We start from the raw sequence: 11,490 nt of genomic DNA, 5'->3' as shown, positions 1-11,490 counted from the left end.
TGACTGATTCTCATTAGGCGCTATAGTTGCTGACAAGAATTCCATTCTAACCCACTCTAAAGTCGTTCTCAAAAAGTACTGAATGGCCTAAAGTGAATAAGATATCTTTGGAAAGCTCTTTTAAAGTGCCAGACAGTTAGAATTTTTCTCCCTCTGTCTTTATGAACTGCACTCCAAAGATCCAGGTGCAAGTTTTTGCATATTTGATTAACTGTCAAAATTAAACTTTCAGTGTTATTACATCAATTAAATAGGCCAACTGGGTGTCTTTACTAAAATAGCCTCACAGTTTGACCAAGCACTAAAATTAGATTGAAAAAGATTATCATTGGAAGAGGCCCGTGTATGGGGGATGTGTTCTCTTAGATCATGGTCTCTTGGCACGGAAATATGTTCAGATATTTTTCTGCGGACATTATCTGTTCCAAGAAGCAAACATTTTTTCGAGAACGTAGCTTGTGGAAAATATCGTGAGCTTTGAGCAACAGATAATGTCCAAGGACAAATATGTGAGCATATTTTCGCACCAAGTGGAGGCTTGTGTTTACTATCCTTCATATATTTTTTGCAACATGGCGCAGTTTTGAAAATTGGGGAATATTACTCAGATATTCCCCAGTTGTAGTTGGGGAATATTCAGTCATGTGGCACTTTTAGACCAATCATGTGCGAATTAAAATATTAGATGGATTATAATTTGTGTTATTATTATGAATTTATGATATTATGCTGGTGTGAAAATATTACCTTCAGGGTGTGTGGTTTATAGGACAATGCAGTCATCAAAGGGTCTTGAGAGAACAAATCTTCTGATTCTTCTTCATAGGCAGCGTTTATTTTTCAGTAAAAAAGTTTAACAGGGACACTAGTAGCATTTAAAACATGACAAAGAACTGAAAATGTTTTTGTTTTTAAAAATATTAAGTGGTCCCTTGACAGAAATTATGTTACAAGAAGCATGTGTTCTATAACCTTCCAAACCACTACCTTTTTGAAAAGAATATTCTCTTAACTTAATTGGTATTAAATATATTTGCCAAGCTTTATCAGTAGACTGACTCAGTTCACTGGGTAAAGTAGTTCTTCGCCTTTGATTCCGGCCTTCACATGTTCGAGTACAGTAAACCACGATTTTTCTAGAGCGCTTGCTGTATACATTGCAATATGTGGACTAAGAATCACATTTGGCATGGTTAACAGTGGGTGATCCCTTGGAAGTGATGTTGGTTCCGTCACATCCAGGGCAGCTGCTTTGATAACTCCGTTCTGTAATGCTGTAGTGAGATCATCATGATTGACAGTTCCCCCACGGCCTACATTGATCAGGGTTGCTGTGGGCTTCATATAACTGAACTCCTTAGATGAAATTAAGTTCTTGGTTTGTGCTGTGAGTGGTACACACAAGACTACAAAGTCTGATTCTGTCAAGAGCGCCTTCAGTTCTGCACAGAATTTAACCCCTGCAAAAAAATCAAAATTCACCATTCTAAATTCTTGAAGGGTGGGATTTCAAAAGGAAAATTATAATACCTTCTGATTAGTAATAGTAATTGGACTGAGTGGAGTACAATTCTGGGAGTAATCCTGCAAGTAGTTTCAAAATCAGACAAGCATGAAGTGCAAGGCCGACTTGAAATTACGAGCACGATTACTCCTTGAATTGTATGACATGAGGTCCAATTACTAATTAATCGTATCTGTAACAAATTTTCTGAATTATAAATGGCTTTTGAGAACTTCATTTGAGCGAAAATGTCTGTAGCGCTTTTCATTAGCTTTGAAAACTGTAGGAAACAGAGCGAAGGAAGCCATGAGAGCGTGCATAATTGATGTGCAAATCCTGTGGGTGTCCAATTACAGGTATCCAATTACAAAAAGTTCAAATTGGATACCTGTAATTGGACACCCATGTAATTGCGTGCCAATTACGTGACGATTAGGCATGCGGAGAACCAATCACGATCGAGAATTTTGTTATAGACATGATTAAGGGTCAAAGGGGACTATATTTTATTCCGTTTGATATGCTGCTCAATGCCCTTTACACTTGACCATGCAGGGCTTATGTTATGGTGCTTGTTTCATTTATTCTTCGGCTTCTGAGCAGCTATGATGTTACTAACGATGATTATGGTTGATGATGATGATTAACAATCTTTACGTCATGATGATGAGGATGAATGGAGTGGGGTCATAAAGACAAGAGAAAGCAACAGCTGGTTATTTCCTACCTAAATATTTTTCCTGTTCTTCTTTTCGAGTCTGACTGTGATACAAGATGTTCATTTTAAAACCATTAGCCCGTTCAGCAACAGCTCTTCCAATGTTTCCCAAACCAACAATGCCAATAGTAGATCCAGTTACTTGATGACCAGGAGGAATAAACTGAGCAAGATGCTGGAGAAAAATACATTAAAAAAAATAGTACTATGGCAAATTAATATATTCCACTAGCGTCAGTTAACCAAATTAGGACAAGTGAACTTGCAAAATTCTATTTCAACTACTGCATTGGTTGGCACACTGGTAAGATCCTTCTTGGTGACATTCTAATCACTGATGTTTGGTGTAAGCTGTTGCACAACTTAGTTTGATATGTTAACTTATTCAACCTTCTGAGACTGACATCCTTCAATAATTGGCAGTTCAAGGATTCAAGTCAGTCAGGCGGCAAAACAAACCAGTGGGAATTGGTTCAGATTACAGCTCTTGGCTTAGAACTGTTGTGAATATTTCTGTTATGGGATGCAAATGCATGCACCCTAGCAGATAAATGGTGACTGATTTACGAAACAACAAGCACCTAAGGTGCAAGCTTTTTGCCGTTCACAAGCTGGCAAAATGTCAGCTAGTACAAACCAGTTAAATTAAACAAATCAAATTTTTGTTTTTGACCCCAAGCATGTGTGCAGACCTCACTGCGCTTGGTTTGTACTCAGGACCTCGTCAAGAGGTCAAGATTCTCCCATTCAGACCTCCTGCTTTGATAATGGTAAGTTTCATTACACATGTACGCGTTGCGGACCTAGCTGTACATTCTACCGATACCTGAAAAGAAGTAATATTTGATGACTTGGCTACTTTGTCTGCATCTATAATAGATCTTGCAGAAGCCAAAAGTAACCCGAATGCAAAATCTGCGACGCTGTCACTTAAGAAATGTCCTGGCGTGTGGCCTACACGGATTCCACGTGCAGAAGCTGCTTCCATATCAATATGATTTATGCCTGTGCTCGGAGTACTTATCACTTTTAAATTAGGCAGCGAATCCATTATCTCTTTGCCCAGGATGACTTTCGATTGTGCAAAACCTCCGGTACACAGTATCCCTAGTACGTTCTCTCGTTCCTTTTCGCTCAGGTCAGTGAGGGGCACTTGGTCAAGGAGAGTGAAATCACCGGTGAAGTGTTCGGTATACAGTCGTAAAATATAAGAACTAATTGGTGTAGGGGGCGTTGCGCAGCACCACACAATGGGAAGTGGAGGCATCATTGAAATAGTGGTGCTGGATTAGGACAGGTAATCTTCGTGACCTCCTCCCCAGACGAGATGATGGAAAGACTTAACTTGTACCCAGATTCTTCAAGACGTGCTGATCGGAAGGAGGCTGGGCATGTTGTCTTGCAAAGGTAATCACACTCACCTCAGCCCACAAAGGATAGTTTAAAGTATCAAGACGTGCGTTTCGTATACTACAAACTAAATTAGGCAAAAAAAAGTCTGTGTTTCATATCGATGCAATATATTTGAGGTACATAGCCTCCCTAAGATTATTAGGGGTGTCTACATGTCGCATGCCGCAACAATGGAAGGGGGTACCCCAAGGGTTGTAGTAAGCCCAGCTGCACCGTGATGCTTACGATAACGTGCTTTTGTGATCACAGAAGGGCCAGTGATTTTTGTCCTGATTTTCATTCAACCAAGGCTAAGTGGCGTGATAAAGTCACGGAATTCTTTCCCGCGCTTTTCGTAGAAACCACTAATCGAGCCAGTTCTCTCGGTTATCTTCGAAGATTTCTATATTTAGAGTGCTCTTATACTTTTCGAGAGAGATAGGAATCTCCAAAAAACGAGAATTCCAACAGATATAGCACAACTCCCAGGGCCATCTGGACTATAATCACTAGCAACACGATTGTTGATATCCCAGGGTCAGCGAAATCCAAACAGTTCACACGACCAATATCGCAAGGAAACTGGCATTTTATTTATCAGATGATTAAGAATATGACCAAGTTCTTTTTCCTTCTAGAGCTATTATTATTACAAAATACCTCGAGCGTATCACTGAATCGTGCCCTGAATCCGTATTACCCTCACAGCTGGAGCTCACATCAACATACCCAGGAACATGCCTTCCGTCACGAAAATTAGAATCTCAGAGTTGATTCAAATATCCTGGAAGTGCACTGATTGCTGTGATTGAGTTGAACTAAAGGAAATTAAAATAACCCGAGGACAATTAATGTTTTCAAACTCCCTTGTGCGTTGTTGACGGAACTGGAAAGTGGAAAAATATGACGCAATGCGTCCGTGATTTTCTATTTCCGGTTCGATCGAGCCTCCTTTCTCTTTTCTAATGTTTATTACTATGAACGCTCTGATTGGTCATTTGTTCTCAGGTTATCTAAACCTGCATTCTAATTGGTGGAAATGAACAAAAGCCCAGCTTGTTGTCACGTGCGTCGAAAAACAAATTTTCAAAACAACATTGAATGCGACAGAAAAAGTTTACCTTGCGAAGGAAAATGTGAAAGTTGCATTTTCGATTAGGCTCAATTATTTGACCTACCGCTGCTGTACTTTGTTAACTGAGTGGTGCTCGCACTTTAGACTCATTGGTGTCGTTCTCTTCGTTGGAGCGTTTCATTTTCGAAACATTTAGACGTTTTGGTAGAGGTCTATGCCATTTCCTTTGCCATAATGGTGAAAACGTTTCAAGCGTATCTTCCTCACTGTCATAGAACTTATAGCTGCATTCACTGTCGAGCTCACCTGGCTAACCACGACGAACTTATTTCAAAGGTAGGCGCAATATCTTTACCGAAATTAATTGACTTACAAGTCTGAAGAGATCATCCTTCGCGGTTCGTGAGAACAACAGCCATGTTGATTCAATTCATTTTATTTCAGTCGTTCCAAGGTAGCCAAGGCCGAGCTTACTTGTTCAATAAAGTGTGAGTATATTCTACAGATATATCAGTGGTGAATTAATAGTTTTATGGACGTATTTCATCTTTTGACAGTCGTTTGGGCTTTGTTTTCTTCGCAGAGTGAATGTTGGTTGCGGTCCAGCCGAAGAACGAGTTTTGTTGACAGGACTACACGCAGTTGCCGACATTTATTGCGAGTGCTGTAAAACAACTTTGGGATGGAAATACGTGAGTAAATTTTCTAATTTCATTCTTCTTTCACTTCCATTCGAATTCATCGCGAGATTTTCAGTCGATCTTCTGGTACTGTTGCGTGGGTTTTTCGCGGGGTCGGAGCAAAACAATGATGAAATGCAAATTTATCGCCATGTTGAAAATATGACACTCTTTTAAAATGAGTGGTCTAATTTTTTCCTATTTTTTCTTTGCTTTTATAGGAACATGCCTTTGAGAACAGCCAAAAGTACAAAGAAGGGAAATTCATCATTGAAATGGCACACATGATAAAAGACAATGGTTGGGAATAGAGAAAAAAAGGACCGATCCGCAGTGAACTAAAAATTTTTATATGTCCAGTGAGCCTGCATTGGATTTTGTACAGAGATTATGTTTTATTCATAATGTTAAAAGAGCTTTTATACTTGAAAAAAACCACACAGACATTCTGATATACGAACGAACCAATTTAGAACTCTTTCGTAAGAAATCTTCGCCCGTTTCTTTGTAAATAGCAGATAAATTTTTAGCTTTAATCTACCGCATATTGCGTTTAAAGATATCGAGATCGTTTTAAGCTTTAAGGTAAGCTTATAATGTCCGATCTTAAAGCACTGCTTGTACAGTTAGGTTCGCTAATATAGTGAAAAGTTTGTACATATGAAAATATCATGTAAGTATGAGGTTTAATTTGCTTTGAGTGAAAATGAAAGACAGAAAAATAAAATTGTTGGTGATACGAGGGTAATCGGTCATCATCGAATTTGCATGTAGTTTATATCGGCGAGAAAATTATACAGCATTGAATTTTATGTCGACACGAAAACCGAGCTCTAAAATTTTGGGGTCTTGATGAACTGCTTTTTGTTTATCGATTGAAATTCGTTTTCGGAGCATTAGTAAATTTACCCCTTGTCGGCAAAGGTTCAAAATACGATATTTTGTGGTTGGCAACTACTATTTTCAAGCAGATTGTTTACAACCTGTTCAAATGCATGAGGTTCGTAATTTGCATGTTAAATTATTGAAATATGAGATCTTTTAAAGGCCTCCGTTAAAGTCAGCTAAGTGAAATAGAGTGGAAAATAATTTTAGCCGAAACTGATACCCACAAAAATACTTCCCAAAGCATAAAACTGTTTTTGAGATCGATCTACCAACGTGTGGGGCTGCATTTTAACAAGTTGTGTTTTTTTTTCCTTTCTCAAAAACGAAAAAGAAATGTGCATGTTGCAGCAGATATCTCCCTGAAAGAATGAAAAAAAGAACTCTTATGCTGCTTTGTTTTGGCTTTTAGATGGCCGATATTCATCTCTTCCGGTAGCAGTAACGATGTCCGTTGCCGCAGATTCAATACATCTCAGTTTCTAATTTCAGACTTGCTCGAGGCAGGTGTCAAAAGAACGGGAAAGGAGGGGTGAAAAAAAATAAAAAGTGGCACATTCTCACAGATTAAGAGTTAAAATCAGCGGCTTCTCCTTTTTGAACACTGTTCTTTATCGAAAGTGTTAAATAGACACGCTACGTGACAGAAGGAATGCATGTTCGAGAAAAACACGTATAAAATATTCATTGAGGGGTTAGCGAGGACGTGATGTAAACATTGAGCGTTTGCAATCTCTAACCAATCCAGTTTCCGGGCAACTTCATTATTTAAATCTCTTCAGCCGATTTCTTCAACCGATTTCTTCAACCCAGATGGAAAACGAGTCGATGCAATATTCATATCCACGTCCAGTGGATATCAAAAAGACAACGTGCGCGGGACAAAAAGAACAAGTTAGTCAAGGTCATCGAGTGCAAGAACATTGCTTTAAATGGTTATCTGAATGTTTTAGGCCTGATTTCTTAAAACTTATTGTGTTTCCGTGTTTGAATGATGAGTCACGAGCCTATGGATGGAGTAAGCACATCTTCCGGTAACTCTGTCAAACAGGAGTACTTTGAGGAAGTTATAAATCAAACAGTTTTTTTTCTTCCTTTTACAGCTATTTCGTTTTACCGTCGTTAATATATATATACCGTCTCGCTATTGCATTGGTCTCCGTCACAAAAGTGGGGGTTAAACCAAACGTGCCATGCCTGACCTTCGGGACTTGTCGGTTCCTGTTTCAAATAGATTAGATTTATATTACTCGGGTATACTGCGTAAACCATAAATCGAGACAGATTACCATGGGCCCAGGTGCTTTCTCTTTGTTTCCGTTTTCTTTCTTTCTTTTTATTATAAAAACCGGTTTTGCGGCTCAAATTTGAGATCAAAAGATAAGAGAGGAAACTCCGCGACAATTTTTAAAAATAAAAATACTGATTCGTGCACAGAACACACACCACCCACGGTTGGCTCTTTTCCGTATGACTGACGAGTACTTTTGGAAATTTTTTCCCTCGATACCTTATATAGCCTCGCCAAACAACTTAATTATAAGTTATTTTCGTAAAACTAGACATAATATGAGGATTATGAGCTGAAATTCAGGTCCTGTGAGTTAGATGTAAAAGGGAAAATCTCTGATACATAGTGCAAGATATTCTTTAGTTTGACGCCTTTTCTCAGTTTATACATTCATCACCACGTATACAGGTGCAAAGCTATATTCTCGACTTATTTTTAAGTTTTCAGATATGATAAACGTTGCATTAATATTCATTGACTTACACATTGAAAGTAAATAATATCGATGGCAAAATCTAACTAGTTTTCCAATATGACACATACTGTTAAAGTTTTTCACATATCTACTTCACAGTGTCATAGCTATTCTTAGATTCCGTCTATTAGGAGTAAGGGTCCAACATTCAATCCCGGATCCTGCCACTATTTTTGCCTCGATCCGGCCATCCCGCCCCAGTCAGGATATTTATCTCGATCGCGCCTGTAACGTGTGATTTTCCGTTTTCCATCCCGCATCCCGCCGTCAATTTTAAAACCATCCCGCACCAGGAAAACCTTTTAGCCTGCATCTCGCCATTAAAAGTTTTGTCATCCTGTATCTCGCCTTCACGTTTACTTTCATCCCGCATCCCGCCAAACCTATGTTGGGCTCTCAGGAATGGTAGCTTTTGAAATGTAACAGCGGTGTACTGGGTGGCCGCTGACTTTATGGCTGCGGCCAAGAGCCATAATCGGGCACCCGATTATGGTTCCTGCTGCGGCTTTATTTTCGTGCGTCGGATGCAAACTTCTCCCGATCAAAGTGAACAAAGATCAATGCAAGTCAATGAACGCAAGTGAACGCTGGAAATCACGACCACAAGAAAGGCACAGACAACCTTTAGGACCCTTTTAGACAAACAGACAGCCAGCCTTCATTTAAGCACGATTAAAATTAAAGCTTAGTAGCTTATGCGGTATCAATCTACTACTGCATGCACGCAGTACGAAACTAAGTATTTTACTTCTAAGGTCTCTTAATAGGTCAGTTCGGCACTCACTATAGGGGACATGTGGCGGGGACGTCGGTGAAAGCCCTTTCGTGTGCAAGCATGGGACACATGTTGCAGGAATGGTGGACACAAAGCGGATTGAGGCATAACAATGTGTCAAAGCGGGTACAGTTTACGAGAGTACAAGATGTGACATTGACAGTTGAGGTCATTTCCCCCTGTTTTATGACGCATGTATTCAAACCAGCTGAACTAGTCATGCATGTGTGGCGGGGAGAAAATTTTGTACCTGCAACAGTGTGCCGACCTTTACATTATCATTCGGTGACAGATTTTCATGAGATATTAAATATTACACATAAAAAGGTCACAATATACAAGTAGTACGAGATTAGACAAGTAGTACGAGTAACATTTGAACTTCAAAAATGAACTAGAGGCATATAGTTTAATTAGTTTTTGTAACTAGAGCAGAAGCCCTCTTTACGGACATCCGCATAGATGTGTTCAAGACATTATGATTATTCATGCCGAGAGTTTTGTTTGTCGTGATGAAAACTCATCTATTCTCTCTTACATTAGCCCGCATATCGTAGCGGAGACCGGTTAATACGGACAACGGACACTTTTCTATGAATTGCTCAACTTTCCAAAATGGCGGATGCTGACAGCATGGAAGCGCCTGAATCTTCTTCCTCAAATCCTACTACTGCAAGAATAGTTTGATGAATTTTTTTAGCCTATAAGTGATCCAAACTCGATTTATTTTTTAAACAAAAAAATAAGAGGTATTTAGAGGACTTTTCACAATATCACAATTTTTTCGTGATATTTAGGACACAACTTGAGCATTTCCGGAAAGATATTCAGGCGATTTTACGTGATAGTTCCATGGGTAAGGTCAGGCTTTCCGTCCGTACAGACTCTGGGGGAGGGGGAGGAGAGTCTCAAGGTAAACCAAACGGGGGAACTCAAGAATTCTTGTTTTAGCTAGAATACCATTCAGAATGTGAAAATACCCACCTTTTTCTCGATGTCTTCCTGCTCGACAGGCTTGCGCTCATCCACCTTCCAGGTTTGTGATGTCACGATGTCACACATTTGGCTTAAGAGCAGGATCTGGGTACGAGATCCGGCTGCCATAGTAACGTGTTAGAAATCAAGGCTTTTTTTTAACTTTTTCATTTATTTACTTACTATTTTACTCGTTTCGGTGGTTTCGCTTGTTTCGGTGGTTTCGTTTCGTTGTTTCGGGTTTTAGTACATGCCGCAGAGGTTGGTTTCGAGTCTACGATCTCTCAGAATATTGTTATAGATTTTGGAATTTGATGACGTCACGTGAAAACGATCTTACTCGCCCTTTCTCAGGGAGGTAGGGGTGCGCACCTCTGCACCCTCCCCCTAGATCCTCCCCCTAGATCCGCCCCCACCAAGCCCTGAGTGACCACAAGGAGACTGGAACCGTTGTGCTGACCAACACTATTAAACAGCATTTGTACCTTTGCAAGGTACAAAGCTATTAGTTAAAAATCTTGTTTCTCATTTAAACCTATGACAAGCCACTTGCTCGGATCTTGAAGGGTCTCCTTCAAGCCCCCCTTCTCACGTCCATTCTGTCCCTCCTAATATATTTTCCTTTAATACTCAAACATTGATTCCTGGCAAACGTGGCTTTAAAATGGCCTGCTTAAACATCACTAGTCTACCGAGACATATCGACGAGCTTCGCATCATTTTGCATAGTAAATGCCTCGATTCGCTAGCAGTCAATGAAACTCGATTACATGAAATTATCGCCGATAATGAGGTCAGTATTGATGGTTACGATATCATTCGCCGCGACCGACCGCTAAACGGCAGAAATGGAGGTGGGGTTTGCTTTTATGTTCGTTCTAATATTAATTATAATGTTCGCTTGGACCTCGTATTTGACCAACTTGAAAGCCTTATTATCGAAATTAGCAAACCAAGAAGCAAGTCTTTTATTGTTGCTACATGGTATAGACCTCCCAATTCACCTTTTGAATTATTTTCTGATTTTGAATCTTTTGTTGGAAAGCTGGATGCTGAAGGGAAAGAGTATTACCTTATGGGCGATCTTAATTGTAATATGCTCCCATCATCTCTGAATAATGTAAATACCCTGGCGTTACTAAACATTACTGATATTTACAATCTAAAACAACTTATTAATGAACCGACAAGAGTAACGCCTGTGAGTAGCACTTTAATTGATGTTATTTTCACTAGTCACCCGGACAATGTATCTTGCTCTGGAGTATCTCATGTCGGAATCAGTGACCATAGTTTGATTTATGTTTTTCGTAAAATTTCATTGCCATCCGCCGTCAAGGGAAATAGTACTGTTTCGTATAGGCAATTTAAAAATTTCGATCGTTATAGGTTTCGGTCGGACATCTTGGCTCAACCGTGGGCTGATCTCATGGGAATGGATAACCCCAATGAAATGTAGTCGAAATGGAAAACTTTGTTCTTAGTAGTGTGTGATCTGCATGCTCCACTCCACACTAAATACGTTCGTGTTTCTAAAAGTCCATGGATTACTCCTGAGCTTAAGAATTTGATGTATCGGAGAGATCGTCTTAAAATTAAGGCTTTGCGTACGGGTGATCCAAGTGATTGGAATAATTTTGAGAAGTTGCGTAATGAAGTGAACAATGAGATCAAGAATGTAAAAAAGTCCTATTATTATGAAACTTTTGAAGCTTACAAT

General features: G+C 39.5%; 2 protein-coding genes across 4 annotated transcripts; one reads left to right on the top strand and one right to left on the bottom strand.

Annotated features, from left to right (window-relative positions):
* Window positions 1-813: 813 nt before the first annotated feature.
* LOC110059946 (uncharacterized) lies at window positions 814-10,051 on the bottom strand. Of its 3 annotated transcripts, XM_089279748.1 has the most exons (4): window positions 9,780-10,051; window positions 7,392-7,475; window positions 2,232-2,397; window positions 814-1,460 (listed from the first exon to the last, which is right to left on the bottom strand). In XM_089279748.1, exons 1-4 carry the CDS (start codon window positions 9,897-9,899, stop codon window positions 1,060-1,062), a joined length of 771 nt encoding a protein of 256 aa, XP_089135874.1. In that variant the 5' UTR covers window positions 9,900-10,051; the 3' UTR covers window positions 814-1,059. The 3 variants fall into 3 exon arrangements, with proteins under 3 accessions (XP_089135874.1, XP_020622321.1, XP_020622320.1); XM_020766662.2 differs by lacking the exon at window positions 7,392-7,475 and having other exon boundaries at window positions 9,780-10,046; XM_020766661.2 differs by lacking the exons at window positions 7,392-7,475; window positions 9,780-10,051 and adding an exon at window positions 3,049-3,717.
* On the top strand, window positions 4,705-6,132 carry LOC110059948 (protein yippee-like 1). The gene is made up of 4 exons (XM_020766664.2): window positions 4,705-5,025; window positions 5,134-5,177; window positions 5,273-5,381; window positions 5,591-6,132. Exons 1-4 carry the CDS (start codon window positions 4,924-4,926, stop codon window positions 5,678-5,680), a joined length of 345 nt encoding a protein of 114 aa, XP_020622323.1. The 5' UTR covers window positions 4,705-4,923; the 3' UTR covers window positions 5,681-6,132.
* Window positions 10,052-11,490: the final 1,439 nt, after the last annotated feature.

The sequence above is a fragment of the Orbicella faveolata genome, unplaced genomic scaffold (genome assembly GCF_042242905.1).
Source record: "Orbicella faveolata isolate gen_17 unplaced genomic scaffold, um_ofav_v1 contig_47, whole genome shotgun sequence".
NCBI classification, from domain to species: Eukaryota; Metazoa; Cnidaria; class Anthozoa; order Scleractinia; family Merulinidae; genus Orbicella; species Orbicella faveolata.
This window is presented reverse-complemented; position numbering and strand designations above follow the sequence as displayed.

What these genes read in the sequence shown, in the direction of transcription:
- LOC110059948 (XM_020766664.2), top strand. Translation starts at nt 4,924, where the DNA reads ATGGTGAAAACGTTTCAAGCGTATCTTCCTCACTGTCATAGAACTTAT. An exon ending in ACGACGAACTTATTTCAAAG is followed by an intron (nt 5,026 to 5,133) that starts GTAGGCGCAATA and finishes ATTTTATTTCAG; the next exon opens with TCGTTCCAAGGTAGCCAAGG. An exon ending in GCTTACTTGTTCAATAAAGT is followed by an intron (nt 5,178 to 5,272) that starts GTGAGTATATTC and finishes TTTTCTTCGCAG; the next exon opens with AGTGAATGTTGGTTGCGGTC.
- LOC110059946 (XM_020766661.2), bottom strand. Translation starts at nt 3,492, where the DNA reads ATGATGCCTCCACTTCCCATTGTGTGGTGCTGCGCAACGCCCCCTACA. An exon ending in CAAATATTACTTCTTTTCAG is followed by an intron (nt 2,398 to 3,048) that starts GTATCGGTAGAA and finishes ATTTTTCTCCAG; the next exon opens with CATCTTGCTCAGTTTATTCC. An exon ending in AGAACAGGAAAAATATTTAG is followed by an intron (nt 1,461 to 2,231) that starts GTAGGAAATAAC and finishes ATTTTTTTGCAG; the next exon opens with GGGTTAAATTCTGTGCAGAA.